The sequence below is a fragment of the Apostichopus japonicus genome, chromosome 10 (genome assembly GCF_037975245.1).
Source record: "Apostichopus japonicus isolate 1M-3 chromosome 10, ASM3797524v1, whole genome shotgun sequence".
NCBI lineage: Eukaryota > Metazoa > Echinodermata > Holothuroidea > Aspidochirotida > Stichopodidae > Apostichopus > Apostichopus japonicus.
This window is the reverse complement of record NC_092570.1, coordinates 5,750,788-5,768,606: the sequence shown is the minus strand read 5'-3', so window position 1 is coordinate 5,768,606 and position 17,819 is coordinate 5,750,788. Positions and strand designations below refer to the sequence as shown.

The 17,819-nt window shown below is 37.0% G+C and overlaps 2 protein-coding genes across 3 annotated transcripts in view; one reads left to right on the top strand and one right to left on the bottom strand.

Annotated features, from left to right (window-relative positions):
* Positions 1-9,705, top strand: part of LOC139975143 (uncharacterized) — a 69,098-nt gene extending 59,393 nt beyond the window's left edge. The window contains exons 42-46 of one of the 2 annotated variants that reach the window (XM_071982783.1): positions 1,099-1,212; positions 2,095-2,341; positions 5,243-5,269; positions 6,075-6,148; positions 7,206-9,705. In XM_071982783.1, coding sequence (XP_071838884.1) covers positions 1,099-1,212; positions 2,095-2,341; positions 5,243-5,269; positions 6,075-6,148; positions 7,206-7,306 — 563 coding nt within the window. In that variant the 3' untranslated portion in view covers positions 7,307-9,705. The remainder of the gene's footprint in view (positions 1-1,098; positions 1,213-2,094; positions 2,342-5,242; positions 5,270-6,074; positions 6,149-7,205) is intronic. The other variant, XM_071982784.1, reaches the window with a different exon arrangement.
* A 3,814-nt stretch (positions 9,706-13,519) lies between these two features.
* Positions 13,520-17,819, bottom strand: part of LOC139975161 (uncharacterized) — a 50,120-nt gene continuing 45,820 nt past the window's right edge. The window contains exon 7 of the mRNA XM_071982821.1: positions 13,520-16,869. Coding sequence (XP_071838922.1) covers positions 16,669-16,869 — 201 coding nt within the window. The 3' untranslated portion in view covers positions 13,520-16,668. The remainder of the gene's footprint in view (positions 16,870-17,819) is intronic.

Below are 17,819 nucleotides of genomic sequence, written 5' to 3'. Positions count from 1 at the left end.
AATGATCGTTGACCAGATTACTTGAGTTTCCACTTAGGTACGTGGAGCAGTAGCTGATTTGAGGATCGGAGAGAGCAGGTAGTGGTCTTCCGACTGATCATGCTACTACATATCAACATATCTCCTGTATAATCTGACCAGAGAGATTGATCAATACCAGAACAGGATCATCAAACACATTGTCATATAGAAGTGAATGTACTGTCATATACAAGTCATGTGTAGTGTCTTACACATATCGACTATCTCCTGGTAGTTTAGGCTGTTTGTTTTGACCAGAGAGAAGTATCAATACCAGAACAGGATCAACTTACACATTGTCACATAGAGGTGAATGTACTGTCATATACTAGTCTTGAGTGGTTTGGTTGCCCAATACATATCAACCATCTCTTGGTAGTTTAGGCTGTTTGTTCTGACCAGAGAGAATGATCAATACCAGAACAGGATGATGTTTCACATTGTCATATAGAGGTGAATGTACTGTAATATGCTAGTCTTGTGTAGTTTGGTTGCCCAATACATATCAACCATCTCCTGGAATCAGCTGTTTGTTCTGACCAGAGAGAATGATCAATACCAGAACAGGATGATGTTTCACATTGTCATATAGAGATACTGTAATATGCTAGTCTTGTGTAGTTTGGTTGCCCAAGACATATCAATAGAAGTCATATGTTATATGCTAGTCTAGTCCAGTGTACAATCATACACTAATTTATCTAGCACTTGGGTATATTGTTTTCTTCCCAATACATACCAGCCAGCATTTCTGGCAGATAACAAGATGAATTTACAACTCGTTTTTAAGTTCAATTTTGTTTTTGGACACTGACAGTGATATTAAGGATCCTGCATACTTTTGAAAGCACAAAAGAGAGACCAGTGCAATATAGTATTAATAATTTTAATGATAATTCCAATATGATGACATTAAAAGCAAAATAATAGAAATAAACTAAAAGCGAAAGAAAAGGAGCAAATAGAGACAAAAAAAAGTGAAGATAAATTATTCCATGACTGTTGAGGAGCTTTTTTGGGGAGGATTTAAAGATAGAAACTAATTGATGATATCTGGTTTACTTTCTCTCTATGAAGGCTTAGAACCTGATATTCCCATGACAACAGGGATAGATACTACTACTCTATCAACCACGACAGCGACGACAACTGCGACTACTGTGGCCAGCTCAAAGGAGATTACTAATTCAGGTTGGTTCGATGATGTTTAAAACAATAGGACATCTCAACGTTTCTGTCCCGTCACCCTAATTAGCTGCAGCACTCTTAATGAAGTGACCGGAAGGATCTAGTGGAATTAATTGCTCTGCTCTGTCCAACTGTTGCATATTTCATAATTTTTTCTTCTTTTAATCACATGAACATTAATTCATCGAAACTATAAAGTGTGACCTCTGGTTTTCAGTTTCAATTTTATTTTCTTTGTATGGTTTTATCCTCATAGAGTTGTTTGAGACTGGTAACGTCGATTAACGCAATATATACAAAAACAAAACGATTGCATTGATTATATGTAAGCGACCGATTGATTGATAGGTTTTATATAACTAAGAAGAAACCAGAGAGTTTGAAAAGGATTAATGAAAATAATTAAAAGAGCAAAAATGTGACTCAGTGAAGTGAATTGAAATGTGGAGAAAGGCATAAGCACTTGCACACATATAGAGTTAACATATAATATATTCCGAAAGGTTTCCTTTATCTTAAGAGCCAAAAGTTTGTAGAAAGTTTCTAGTTGTTACAGCTATATCAACCTTTCCTGCGTAGAAAGATTTGTGACGTGATGTAATTCCTTCAGTTAGGATTTTTTGAGATGATCCAACTCCTTGCTTCCCCCCACACCCCCCCCTCCCCCTAGTCCCTCTCTACTCAGTAAAGATCCATGGATATCTTCATATTTTCCAATGTTAGTTTAACAATGTTTAACAAGGAATTCAGCCTTGAGGGAAATTTTTAGATGTATGTTCAAACATGGTGACTTACATAGTTTTTACATAGCATTTGAGTAGTTCTTACATTGTTTTACATAGCGTGTTTTATTTTTTATTTTTTTGGTGGGTTTGAAACTTACAGTTGTTGACATGACAACTACTACAACCAAGCAAATCCCTACCAAGAAGCAACAACCACCTGACGAAAAGGATAAAACAGAGAAACCGACCAAGAAGACAGAAGAAAAAGAAGGCAAAGGACCGGGAAAGAAAGCGGCCGCTACGGGAGGAGATGGTAAAGGAAAGAAAGTTTGGATGTGGTTAGTGATTGGTGTCGCAGCCCTTCTTGGATTCCTGTGTTTGTTGCTGCTGGTCGCCTATATCAGCAGGTAAAGTTTAAAGTTAAACTTAAAAATCTTTGAAATTTATCAAAGTAGTGTAAAAGTATGTTGGTCTGACGTTTCGATCCTAGCAGGATCTTCTTCAAAGGCTAAATGACAAGTAACAGTAACAGAAGGGACAAAAACACGCACAGAATACAGACAGGTAATAATGAGCATGGTGAACACAAAGAGATAGATGTAAGGGGATTAGTAGACAAGGGATGGAGAGAAGAAAGAAACCAACAGGGAAGAGGAGGGGTAGGAGATAAACAGTGGAGGGACAAAGAGAGGATTAAGGGTAGGGAGTCGGGAATAAACTGGAGAAGGACAAGGACAGAAAGGTGTGGAGAAAAAGGGGTGGAAGAGAGCTATGAGAAGAGGAGTGATGTGAGGGGGCGGAACAAGGGGAGAAGGAGGGGGGGACAGATGAAAAGTTAGTCATGTCCTTCCTGAATGTTGAGCCCATGAGGTTGAATGGTGCGAAGGCGTTGCATTCAGAGCTGTTACAATCGTGTAGTGGAAACTGTAAATTGATTTCTATAACCAAAGCTACTGTACCATATGAGTAGCAGGTTTGTCCATGTAGCAGCCATATACTTGCTGATCCGTATCTCCATGTTTCTACAGAGTGTCTAAATCAACAAGTAAATTAAAAAGTGAGCATTTGCATTGGGATAAAGTAACCATGGCTGTAATATCAGAGTAGCAGATTTAACTGTAGCAGCCATATACTTGCTGATCCATATCTTCATGTTTCTACTTAAAAGCTTTGATAGTTATCAATATGACCAAAGCTACTGTACCATATGAGTAGCAGGTTTGTCCATGTAGCAGCCGTATACTTGCTGATCCGTATCTCCATGTTTCTACAGAGTGTCTAAATCAACAATTAAATTAAAAAGTGAGCATTTGCATTGGGATTAAGTAACCATGGCTGTAATATCAGAGTAGCAGATTTAACTGTAGCAGCCATATACTTGCTGATCCATATCTTCATGTTTCTACTTAAAAGCTTTGATAGTTATCAAAGCTGTTACAATCGTGTATTTGAAACTGTAAATTGATTTCTATAATCAAAGCTGCTATATCAGAGTAGCAGGTTTGTCCATGTAGCAGCCATATACTTGCTGATCTGTATCTCCATGTTTCTACCCCGATTGTCTAAATCAACAAATAAATTAAAAAGTGAGTATTTGCATTGGGATTAAGTAACCATGGCTGTAATATAAGAGTAGCTGTCACCCACAAAAAGTAAGCAAGTGGCAATGCGACACATTCGCCTAGCGGCTACCCAAAAAGATAATATGCAATGTAAAATAATACTCCAACCAACTAATGATACAGAACAAGTTTTATAAATTCAACTTCTTAAGTGATCATGTATTTATTGAGGAGGAACTTTCTCCTTAAAAGAAAAAAGAAACAAAAAAATTAAAGGTTACAAAGTTCTGTAATATTGCTTTATTACATTACTGCTTAAGGACACATATGAGTTTGAATACTTAGATACAACGTATTGCTTTGGCGCAATCTTTACCCCGTGATGACATATACTAAATTTAATTTAACTCCTGAAAAGTTTAAGACTTTCCAATGTTGCGATATCCCTGGATCTCTCTCAATTGTGAGAGAGCAAACTGGTACGTGTCAATTCAGCCTTAATAAATATAATTACCAGATATTCTTTTCTCTACAATAGAGTGACGTTACATCTTCTAGATTGAAGAGCTTTCCCACCTTTATATCACGGAATTCTACTTAAACATATATCTTTTAAAAATACGAATTCTGAATTGTCCCTATGACGAATATTGCCTAAATGATGTTGACAATACTTGTTGACATGCGGTCGCTGACATTAGGTTGTGGTAGGTGTTACAGTCGAAGTAGGTGCAAAAACTATCCTCAAACAGAGCTTCAGGTCTTCAACCCATGTGAGGAGAGTGGCAAATGGTGCCAGTTCTTAAACTGTCAGACGAGCTCTGCAATACAGCTATATTTTGTCCGGTCAGGTGATGTACTTTCATTCCAACTCTGCCGACAAGCTGCCGTATCCTGAACACTACCTATTGTATGAGTCTGGAGTCTCCAGGGAATAATTGAGCTTTCACAGTTAAATGCCAGTCATAAATTATAGTATGCCAGCCCAGGCTTCAATACAGGTATCCTTTAGGATCCTGTGCCCCATAATATGAAAAATCACAATACTTTAGCTCCGTCTTTTTCAGCGAAGAGACATAGCATGACTCAATCCGATGGTGGTATTTTGGAGAGTGAATAAAAATCTTATCCAACACTCACTTCACTGGCTGGATGTGATGTCTCGCATAATTACTAGTGTAACAATTAGCATCACCTGGCAATACAATACATTGTCATCTTGACTATGTCCTGCCCTGGTAGGTTTCTTTTGTGTGCACTAGCTATGCTATGCTACCCTGTACCTTTGTATTATCTTAACTATGCCCTGACCTGGTGATGTTTCTTTTGTATATACTCAAACTATCTTAAGATTATGCTACCCTGTACTTTTGTAGTGAATAGAGGGATTAGGGTTTATGTAAATCGTCCTACATCCCTGGACACTACTTTCCATCAACAACAACCAGGGTTGACTAAAAGTAAAAGTTACTTGACAAACTTTCTAAAATAAACAGCTGACAGATTGACTTCTTCTGTCATAAAAAATTCAAATTAACTAAATTCTACTATTCTAATGTGACAGTAGCAGATTTTACTGTAGCAGCCATACTTGCTGATCCATATCTCCATGTTACTACCCCGATTGTCTAAATCAACAATTAAATTAAAAAGTGAACATTTGCATTGGGATTAAGTAACCATGGCTGTAATATAAGAGTAGCAGATTTATTTGTAGTCACCATACTTGATAATCTGTATCTTCAGGTATCCACCGATTGTCTATATCAACAAGTAAGTTATAAAGTGATTAGCAGATATATCTTTGTGGCAGCCGCATTTGTTGTTACTCATTGCCTGTGTCAGCAAAGTCAGCTTAAAAGTTAAGCTCTTGACAAAAGCCAGATCTGTTATCTGAATAGCAGAATGTCGATGTAGCATATTGGTCACCGTTTAGTATCGTCATATCGCCACTGATTACCGACATTAGAAAAGAAAGTCGACAGTGGAACACGACTCCTTTTTATTTCCTTTGTATTTAAAAATGATAGCTTTTTGTTTGCTAAGTAAGTATAAAATTCTAATCAAAATTGCAGAAAATTGGCAGAGAGGTTTTCAAGACCCTTTTTCATTTCTTTTAAATTTTTTTTATAGTGGAAATTTAATACTGCCATTGTCAAAAATCTTTTTTTTTTTCCTTTTCTTTTGTTCTTTTATTTGGTGTTGTTTAAACCCTTCTTTGGTCAAAACACTTTCTCTGCTGTTGCCAGCTAACTTTCAAAGAGAACTAACTAAATCATTTTCTTTTACAAAACAGAAAAATGCAAACAGGTCTCTGCCCTCAATGCAGAAAATGTGCAAAAAAAAGCAAAAAAAATTATTAATCAGACTTTATTTTTATCCATTTCTTTAGCATTGATATCTCTGTAACAATTTCACACAACACTCTTTAATCTCTATTATTTTATAATTTATTTTGATAATTTTATAAGCTATCTCTTGTAAGTACGTTCGGTTCACTTTCCCTATCGTCAGTGCAAATCGAGATACAGAGCTTTTCACATACTGAATTTGTTTTAAAACTTTTGAATTTTATTAGAAAAAGACAGTGGGCTGGACACAGACGGCTGTATCACTCCGAACAGCCATTCGGTGGGAACGAATTTGAAAACGGTAAGTGATGTCACGTCTGCTTTGCTTCGGCCATATCCATATGTTCAATTCATGCTAAACATTCTGCCAGAATGTTATATAGGGATGGACGGAAGGTATTCCTAAGGTTTCCAAGGTTTCACCGTGCAAATTAATTTCCTAAGATAAATCGATGTTTTTTCTCGTTTCTTCATATTTTGTACGACGTATCAGAATGTTATATAGGGATGGACGGAAGGTATTCCTAAGGTTTCCAAGGTTTCACCGTGCAAATTAATTTCCTAAGATAAATCGATTTTTTTTTTTCATCTTCATATTTTGTACGACGTATCAGAATGTTATAGGGATGGACGGAAGGTATTCCTAAGGTTTCCAAGGTTTCACCGTGCAAATTAATTTCCTAAGATAAATCGATTTTTTTTTCTTATTTCTTCATATTTTGTACGACGTATCAGAATGTTATATAGGGATGGACAGAAGGTATTAATAAGGTTTCCAAGGTTTCATGGCACACCGTGCAAATTAATTTCCCAAGATAAATCAAGTTTTTGTTTCTTCATATTTCGTACGACGTATCCGTTTGAATGATAATATTGAAAATGAAAGAAGTATAACTCTGTTCCTTTGTTCATTCACTAATTTGTTCATTTATTTATTTGACTAATTTATTTATGTTGTTATTCCTTGATGCAGTGGCGTAGGAAGGTACTTTTGAGTGGGGGGGCTGAAGACTGATGGCCGGCCTGGGGGAGGGGTCTAAGGGGAATTTTTTGGCCTTTCCTGGTGGCCTCAGATGCAATTTGGTGCAATGTAGCACACTTCAACACCCACTCCATTTTGTAAAAACTTTTGCATTTTCACCTGGCCTTAGATGCAATTTGGTGCTCCAAATGAGATTTTTTTCTCATTTGGAAATGAAAAAGGGGTTTTCTGACTTGCGAAGCGGGGGGGGCGGAATGATACTTCCGCCCCTCCATATTTTTCACTGGGGGGACTGGCACCCCCCAGCCCCCCCCGGTTCCTACGCAATTGCCTTGATGTATTGATTTATCGATCTATTTATCAATTTTCTTTCTAGATCACAATATGTATGAGACCCCTCACAAGTCACTAGAACCCGAAGTATCTGGCAGTGTGGTTGCCTTTCAGAATCCGGCCTTTGCAGAGGTTGATCTCTGATAAAATTTGTAGTATTATTCTTTCATATTAAGAGATCAATTTTTTTGGAGGCTGTTCATTGTCTCATCTGTAAATTGTTGTTGCTAGGTGACACAAATTGTTGTTAATAGGTGATACAAACTTAATATCCAGTACTGTAAAGTCAGCCTTCCTTAAAACATTTTATATATTTTTATAACGTTTTTTGTCGTTGTTTTCCCATTTTTTGCATTCTTTATTTTTTGCTATTTGACCAATCATGAATTTCAATTAAAAAAAAAAATCGGTTTTGACGAAATATATCAGCAGTTTTAAAGTTAAAAAAGCAAAAATCAATACAAAAAGTTTCTTTTGATAATGATAAGTTTTACTTGGACTTACAGTATATTCCAGTGCTTTCTTGTTTAATGCGGGATGTATATATTTATAGAAGTAAATATACGGATGACTGCTCTTAATTTCTCTTTCGTGGTTTTGCTGTTTTTATGGTTCTTATTTCGATTTACTTTTGATGAAAAATTACTGCATAAGAGATGAATTATTATTCTCATGACGTTTCTGTGATTGTATCACACTTGTAATACCTTTGGGTATTTTGAGTATATATATTTACTAACTTTGATAAATTTAGCTGTGATATATTACGAGGTACACTCAAATGCAATGTGCAACGTGGTGTACCTTAGAGCAGGGGTGGACTGCCAGTCCTTGGATGGATATACAATATGCATCCAGTCATTGGGCCTTCAACATTTAAAGGATTTGCTTATACTCCTATAGCAAAATATTACACTGTATATGAAATCAAAGCTCTACTTGTATACTATTCATTTTATTAATGTGCAGCAGTATCTTATTGCAAACAGGCTAATATGCAAACTGCCCCCTCCCCCTCCCCCCCACCACCCCCAAAGTATACATATTTCATGTTTTGCCTTTGGTCATCACTAAAATTTGGTTTCATTCCGACTTAGAAGAAATGCATTGCTCCTATATTGTACAGCTTCTCAAATCGTACTTAAAAGGGATTTGTAAGACTTGCTGGCAACACAGAAACTTTGTATAGACTTTAATACAGAGTATCTTGTATTCCTTCCCCCCACGTGGGCCTTATAATTACTTGTTTGGACGATTCAGATGTTAAACCTAAACCTATCACAACCCAAAGTTGGATTAATCATGCCGCTCCCAGAATTGCAATAAAAAAAAACACCGGGTCAGTTTTCTCGCAGGCAGACAAAAATATGTCGGTCTCGGTCGTTGACAAATCCTAAGGGAGTGTGGATGGATATCGTCACACTCACAATCTGTACGGTGCAAGAATATTTTATGTTCTCAGTAGTTATTAGGGATAACGCTGCTGAAAGAAATCAAATTCAGGAATTTTTATTCCATTTCAAATTGTCCCCATATAAAGAGCAAATTGGGAACTTTGAATAAAAAGGACGGTTATATTCCATCTTTTGCTCCATTACCTTTTGTCACAGATTTTTTGGTGTTTGTAGATATATTTCAATTTAGCAGTTTCTTTTCTTTTTTTTATCTTCCCTTTTACATTTGATTAAATTTGTGCTTTCATTAGAACAGATGTGGCATAGTCATCAAATCTTGGACAAGACGAGAGTGGACAAGACCGCACTGTCTGTCCCTTATTAAAGTGCGACAAACTTGATGACATATTCTCAAATGGAGGTGTTCTTTTGCCTTTGTATTAAAGATGAGGACACTGAACCTAAAAAACAAAAAAAACAGGACAAAATGGTTTTTCTTGCTTCAAACTCCTTGGTACCTTCATTTTACTGACTGAACTAGAAACAAATTATTAATAAAACAACGTAATCCTTCCAAGTTGCTCCACAGTTGCATGGGTAGAAGGAGGTTGGGGGGGGGGAGGTAAAAGTGATTGAAGGCTTTTACAAGAAATTTGAATGATCAGTTATCACCCTTCATAGTAAATTCAAGTGTTAAACTCATCCGCCCACCCCTTCTCTGGTTCACATCATCCATTGCTCTATGGGAAATGTTCTTTTTTGTAGCTATATTAGTTGGCGATATTGGTTCTTCCTTTCATTTTCCTTCCAATATAATGTTTTATTTTTCAATTTTATGGCCTATCTTTGATCATAAAATTGAAGTCAAGAAACTAAAAAAAAAAAAAACTAACCATCTGGAATTTGACATTCAAGCATTCAAAATATGGAAACAATATATCTTTTACATTTAATAAAGTTGATGCAAATTAGGATATGAATATCATAAATAGTTTGGTTTTCATTATAACATATTCATTAATATTGATATAATCTCTTGGTCTCATAGGCAAACAGACAGAATATTGTGGGAAAATATGGAGGTCTGTTAGGCTTGCAACCTTTTCATGCAACTTTGTCAAATAAAATTTTGATACTGATTCAACATAATTTGTATTTTGACTGATTGATTGATTTGTTTATATATATATATATAGATATATATATATATATATATATATATATATATATGTTGTTTCATTGTTCCCTTTGTCAGACTTATTGCATCTTTTCTTTATGTGTTCCTTACGTTTGCTTGAAAGCAGTAACAATGGGGAAAGGGTGGGGTGGGCTGGAAGATAAAGTCGTAGCAAGTGCCATGTCCCATCTCATTTTTTTTTTTTTTTTGATCTGGAAATGCCTAAAACCAAAACGTGACAAAATTATAGGACTTTTGGAGCAAACCAAAGTCAATTTTTTTTTTCCGTCGGATATAAGTGGCAAACTTACTGACCTGTAATTGAAAACTAGTAATAGATTAAATAATGAATAATTAGTTACTTTGCTTACCTGCACTGGAGGTATAGCCCCCCCCCCCCCCCCGCTCCACTCCACATTGTATTAAATTCCAGTTACCATCCCTCATCTGTACAATACACGTCAACTTCACACAATCCATTGCTCTCTGATATAATTTGGCCGAAAATCATTTTCAAATCATTTTCGTGACAAAATGTACTTAGTCTATAAATGACATATGCGACGAGTTTACCAAACCCTGTTAAAATAACGACTTTGCAGAAATTGTGCTCTGAAACTATCACTTTGAGTAGACTTACCGTCTACCAACCTCACCGAGAAGATGCTTCCTTGAGAAGCCATTTAATATTGTCTCCTAATTTTTTTTTTAGTTATTTATGGTTCAAAAATGTGTATGCACACAGAAGAATGAGAGGCAATGATCTATATACGGTGATATGTGTTCTAAACATTGCTTGTAACTGTTAAAAGTTGGGTTCATCTAAATAAGATGGCCTTATCTTATAACCCATGATGATTGCTTCTACTATAATATCGATTAATTGACTGATTGATTAGTATACCTATTGAAAGTTTCAGAATGACACAAAACCACCTCTTGCTTGTCGTCCGACCCCCAAGGCTCGATTGACCGCCATCCGCCCGTCTGTCTGCTATATACTAATTATTGTAATCTTGTAATACTCGATGTGTGATTAGCTGTACGCTTCTGCATGTATCAAGTAATAGTAGGCGCTGTATAATGATTGATGCACATTTCGCTTCCCTTGGAGTGATGTCATAAAAATTGGAACACGCCAACGGTGGTGTAAAAGAATCTCATAGTGAAATCCGATCCTTGTCTTACCTCTTATTCGTAAGTTCTGTTACTGCTTTGGGTCACTACTCCTATTTGCTTACATGAATAAATTACCATGAGCAACGCGCTCTTTTTTTTCTTTCGAATATTTTAAGCTGCGAAACAGACAGTCATTTTGGTGCGTTTGTTAGTAGTGCGAATCGAATTCCTAATAAACAGATAATGAGGATGTCACTGTTATATTTAAAAAATGTTCAAGTGTCTATTGACCCAACGGTGTGTGTACAATGAGTAACTGTGATACGGTTTATACAGTGAGTGATCACGGAATTGCAGTTTATAGTTGCTGGCATATTGTTTCACAAAATCACGTGACTGGAGGGTTGCCTGTGATGTAGTCTTCTCCATCTGCTTTCAGTTATAATAGTTGGAACTCTAAAAAAAAATTTAAAAAAAGCTGAATGAAAGAAGCTTTTAGAACTTGCACCTCAATTTATCATGTTAATTTGAATTTCGAACCTTATAAAGTAGTATCCAAAATAAAGATTTACTGCAGTTGATCTATATGTAAGCCTGTCATATTGACTTTCTTTCTCCAATTGAATGTTAATGAGCAAATGAACAAATTGTTATCGCATGCAGACTTTGACCATCCTAGCATTTGGGTCATAATATACATAAAATAATTTCGAATTTTGCAGGATGGAATAGTATCGATAATTAATTAATTTATGCATTCAGGTTAACCCTTTAACAGTGCAATGTGACCTTATGTCTGATTTTATGTTTGTTTTTTATAAGAATGACTAACTTTGTAGCTTATCTGCCGCTTGGACCGCCGAGGGGGCATGATGTAGGTGGAAAGGACAGGTGGTTATGGCGGGGGGGGGGGTGACGCGCGTGGACATAGTAAAACAAAACAAAACAAACGTTGACTAATATTTATATATGTCGATTTTCCGCTGTAGTTGTCAGTCATGCAGGTGCAATGTGCTAAAAAAATCCTAAAACTATTTATGGCTGCAAAATGGTGCTATATTTTGCAACCATACCGTATCAATATTTGTTGCTGTGACACTTGACCCGGTTGGTGTTTACGTCCAACGCAGCAGGAAAGAGCATTATCTACCCCAGGAAAATGTGGCCTGGGTTTGGTATAACTGTTAACCAAACGTAGAAAGTTCTTGAAAGAAGTAGAACAAGGGAAGATGTAAGATTTGATAAAGGAGGAGATGTAGCCCTGGAGTCGTTGAAACTGACTCCCATGTAGGGGGAGGGGTCTGGGGGACCTCTTACCCAGAAAGCAATTAGTCTCCAAGTGGCGGTGCATACTCCCTACACACCCCTGGACCTGCGCCTTGCCTAAACGAGATGCTTTATAGGTTAGACCAGGGAGCTGTTAGAGTAGCAGCTCCCTGGTTAGACAGTCAGACGTTTTAGGACGGAACATATATATCAGCTTAGTAGATTGGAAACCCTGCAACTTATACTCCTTGGTGACCTTTCACGTGACACATACATGACGTGAGTGGTCAACTGTATGGAGGCACAATTGACAGATAAGGACAAATTGCTGTGAGGAGGTCTAGTACCAAAGGGGTTTCTCCCCTTAATTAATCATAACTTACATACATTTACTCAAGAATTTTGTAACGCTTATTGGGCTTAATTCAAGGTCTATAGGAAGAGAAAATGTAACGAGGAGACAATCTGCGATAACAAAAAGACTATATTTGCAAATTCGTGAGACTTCAGCTTCTAGGGCTTTTTTTCCTCCTTTTTTTTCTCTTAATTTGTGTTAGGTGAGACACGCACTGACGGCACTGTTACTGCAACAAATACAGAAATATTTTGCTCTCGGTCTTCGAATCAGTGGAAATATACAATGCAAGGCTTGACAATCTTCCAGACGCTAAGGGCGCCGCTCCCCGCGATAAATATTATTTGCAGTATAAATATTACTTTTAGTACACAAATATATGTATCGCAAAGGCCTACTTTCCAAACAGACAAAAAGAAAAGCGAGATATGAAAAAAAAAAAAGATTGAGAGAGAATATACTATAGGTCGAAATCACTTGGTGACATTCTTTGTATGGTGTTATGACCTCAGTAATTATGCATGGTAAACATGTGGATTGTATATTGTTTTCTTCTGTTTTTTTACATGACAGTGTGTTCAGCAGTAATGTACCACGTGATGAATCTGGCCAATTTGTTATATGTCATAATAATAATCATAATGAACATTTTGTAATGCGCCGGTAGCTGTCTAAAAGACGCTCATGGCGGGCAGTGAAACTACAGTGAAAAAGATCGAAGCAAGTAAACAGACAAAGAATAAGATAAGAAAAAGGATGTGCGGGGGGGGGGGGGTTGGGGGGGAGTCAATTAGACGTCGTTGAGTTCTAGAAACAGATGAGTTTTCAGAGTTGAAATTTAGGATACAGGAGAGGGAGAGCGCATGATGTGATTCAGGTAATGTGTTAAAAAGATGTGGGACAGCAGAAATCAAAACAGTGGTTTCTTCGGGACCTGTTAATAGGTCCTCAGAAGGGATACGTGATTGCGCCCCTGAACAAGTCAGAACGCTTATATGGCATAAATAATGAAGACACGAAACGTTAATAAATACAGAGACACACTGTTCAGGTGCCTGACTAATTTTATTTCCTAATACGTATACGGTATGTATATATTGCACATAAAAGCGACCACACAGAATCATGTATAGGTTACGTAAGGTGGGGGTGGTATATCTGGGAAGATAGAACCAAACAAGATTTAACTTCTAACTTTTCTTGATACGGGCTCAAGGCAAGATCTGATGATTCTTCTTTGGGGGGGGGGGGGGCGCAGGTTAGCTGTGTTGCAGGCTTGCAACGCGATTGGTTTATATTATAATCTAACAAATACATGCCAAAGATATTTTGTTTAAGAAAATATTTTAAAAAGCCTGCCATATAAACCCATACACTCTTTTAAAACCGCTGTGGTCTCGAACTGACGTCAGAACCGTTTATTATTAACTTCTTTAGTCTTTCACAGCATTACATATTTTTCCAAGTTTGTGTTTATCGTGATCGGGGGAGGGGGGGGGGGGAGTTTTGTTAACATGAATACAGAAATTAGGGGAGTAGCCTAGTAAGCTGCTTATGTCACAGTATCTTTCTTTAAACCCTTTTATACGCTCTTTGAAGACTAAATTGGAAGGAATTTCAACCTCACTAATAACAGGCCTTTAAATCTTAACCTTTCAGGGGTTTTTTTCTCCCCTAAACCACAACACTTACGACGTAACATCTAAGCATCTAGGCTATCTATACATCTTTTGTTCTTGGACATTTCTTGCATTCCCTGTTTTTGTTTTGTCTTATTGTGCCACAGAGAAGCAGAGTTTAAACTCCTCGGGGGGTATGTCAGAATGCCACGTGATGTCCCAAGTGGATAGGTTGATTTGATCCGTATCTACATCGTTAAAATGGGGCCACACGACTGGGTTGTAGCCTATTTTACTGATTACTACTATACGCACATGTTTTGTACACTGCCAGTATAGACTACACTATGCGAAATGCATGTATGTTGTCAATTCCATTATACAAGGAGTTAAGGTTGAGAAGAAAATTAAGAAAAATAATGGACTATTCAGAAAAAAAGGAATAAGGTAAAGTTTTCTCAATACTTCCGTTGAACATTTTTAAGTCCAGTTTCTACAGGTAGCTCTTCATAGATATGTAATATGCATGCTACATTGTTGTACTTTCCAATCCACCCCCCCCCCCTTCTCTCACATCCCACCACACCCTCACGAGCGCGACACCCACTATCCCCCATCTCTCCCAGTTTCTTATAACACTGAACCTTTTTTTTCTGTTTTTAGTTTCATTAACTTTGAAAATTTCACAAAAAGAAGCAAATTGAATTGTAAAAACAAGCGGTGCTTATATAACTACACTAAGGAAGAAACACGGATAAAGAGAAGGTTCGCGTAAAACACATAAATCAGTTGCTGAATTACTTTGAATACAATAAGCTTATTACTTACTTTAATACTGATTGACATATTTAAGTAAATTCATATTTAAGTACGTAATTATTTCTTTGGACTCTACTACGTGTATATATAGTATAAAGGGTGAGGCATAGGCTACATGTTAAGCACATACTAAAGACTATAGCTCCTATTTCTAGTCAACAATCGAATGTTTATGCATGCGTGTATGTTAAACGTATACAACAGTATCACTTCTTTGCTCTCTGATAGAAAATCCCGCCAAAACTGAGAAACAGTTACGCAGTTAAAAAACGTTGTCACGAGCGGCATTAGAGATTATTGAATGAGTAAACAAATTCAGTGGTAAAGTCATCAAATGAAGGTAGTCTTTTACATATTACCATAGCGACTGAGATATCGCAAATAGCCTAAGGACATGGGAGGCTTTATCGGAAGGATTGCCATATTTTCGCAGACTCTCAATTGTACTTACAAGTTGTTTGTGTATGGCCACATAGGCCACTATATTTGTGTGTTAGACATATGTAAATAGGCTATAGCCTATCCACAACTCAACTGATAGGTTAAACATTGTTCCAGTCGGATGATATAGTTATATATGAAAATTGGGGGAAGCTACATGTTAAGCCTAGCTTTTTGTATGGATTTAGACAATGAGATCAGTGACTGGAAATAGCTGTCGTCAGAAAAAAAAACTTTCATCACCTTCTTGAATGACGCACACTTTAATTGTACATGAATTTGTTTTCATTTAACTAATAATAGATGATGTATTATTCAGTATCATGATCCATCTGAAAGTAAAATGGAATACATCAATTTCAACACTCCAATTAGAAAATTAACTGATCACGTCCTTTCCGCGTTCAATAGAAACTGCCAGTGTAGGTCTGGTATTCATCGACATCGATGAGAGTTACTATGGAAGCTAACAAGATCAACACCACTGATGATGACTTGTGGTAAGTTAACTTTGTTATTGAATAAACACCATATAAAAACCAATATATAACTCGTTCTGGTCTGAATGATTTGTTACAACTGAATCACTCAACAGCCTGTCGGTGGACATTTTGAATGTTGACATTCATTACAGCGTGTTTCTGCTCAATAGCAAGCAACGACGTACGTTCGACCATATAGAAATAATTACATTTCTATGTGTTGGACTCATTAAAAATTCGATCGGAACAAATTACTGGCTTATACTAGTCTCAACTGATAGATGATAAAGTATACTATAATTGTAGACTTGCCAAAAGTCATTTTCCCGATTTTAATACTAAGACGGTTGTTCAGTACTATGGTATTAAGCCGCGTTGTATAGGCTGAACATGTAAGTGTGGTGACATACACCAAAGCAACACTCTGCATCTTAACAGAATTTCGTCTTTCCATTAATTTTTTTTTTTTTCAACTCTTCTTTCACTGGTAATGGTCACGGGTCACATTATGACAGGTATCCATGTACACCCAAAGATTTATATGCTTTCGTAAACCACCTTTAAGGACTGTCCATATGTAACGATTGCACACCGATATGGTTAGTGACCAAGTGATATATATATATATATATATCATTGCACACAAAGCATACATATGATTCTAAAGCACCTCACATATAATTGGAATTAATCTTTCATAAAGTTAGTTTACAGATACAAATAAACAAAACAAAAAGTGTCAAAATCAATCGTTTTCGACACTGGAAAATATAGAGAAGGTTTCCGATTATTTGATCTGAATTAAATCTGAAGGGTCTTTCTTAATTTTTTTAGTTAGTTATCTAGGAGATATCCCATTACACAAGGCTGTTTGCAAACTGATAAATCCACTGGAGATGGTGCTCTAGAAGCGATGGCGCTCAACCAGAAATATTTAGCTCGGAAATCACATTCGGGATCTTCGCTGCATATGGACATTAATTCCATTTTGAAAGTTTCATCACACAGTTTGACCGGGATATCAAATGTTCCACTCTGAAAACAGAAGACAGAGAAAAATTAAAAATGAGCAACATACGGTGCATTCAGGGGTACCCCACCCAGTCCACGAAGATCAGGTTCACCAATCCTCCCCTACCCGCCTCCTCCAATCCGCTCCCCCCCCCCCCACCCCCATTTTCCGACCAAACAGATGTTTAAAGCTAATTCCTTGTCTTATGATGGCTCGGATGTTGAAGCGCTTTAGTTCGATGGTTAAACAGATCACGCAATTGCTAACCATTTTTATTAAGCTTATTATATTGCTGAGTAAACAGGATTTTGGATTCAGTGACGAAATACTTTTTTTTACGGGGGGGGGGGGTGGGGGGGCTTTCCTTGATAAATATCTTCATGGTCATGGTATTGAAAATTGAAGCTGCTAAGTACAGTGAACCGTGTCACCTAAATATCGATGGGTAATTTTTTTGCTAGTAAATACTAATTTAATTAAGACTTTAGATAACAAATTATTGAGTATGTGTATTTCTTCAACGTGAAGATTGCATGGAATATGCTTCATTGTTAGAGCTCATATACACCATGTATGCCCTGCAATAATAATAAAAATGATAATAATAAAGTTGCCATATTATAACGCGCCATATCTGTCAACTTGACACTCCTGGCGCAGAAAAGTTAAAGTTGAAGGTTTACAGTCTTGTTTTGAGGATAAGGTCTCCTCACACGACTTTACAACTTAACACCTGGTCAAGAGTAACCTGTCACACCTACACACCAAAGTGAGCACAATTCAAACAATCTCTACTGGGGCACCACAGTGCACCACAACCACGTGTCACCCGGGGGACTTCCCATAGGATGCAGCCACAAACCTGCGCACGCAACTAAAATGACAAGTTACCTCGCAGGTCCCCATTTATACACAGCTGAGTGAAGAGGGGCAATCCTTAGATCACAAGTCCACTGCCTTAACCACAGCGCCC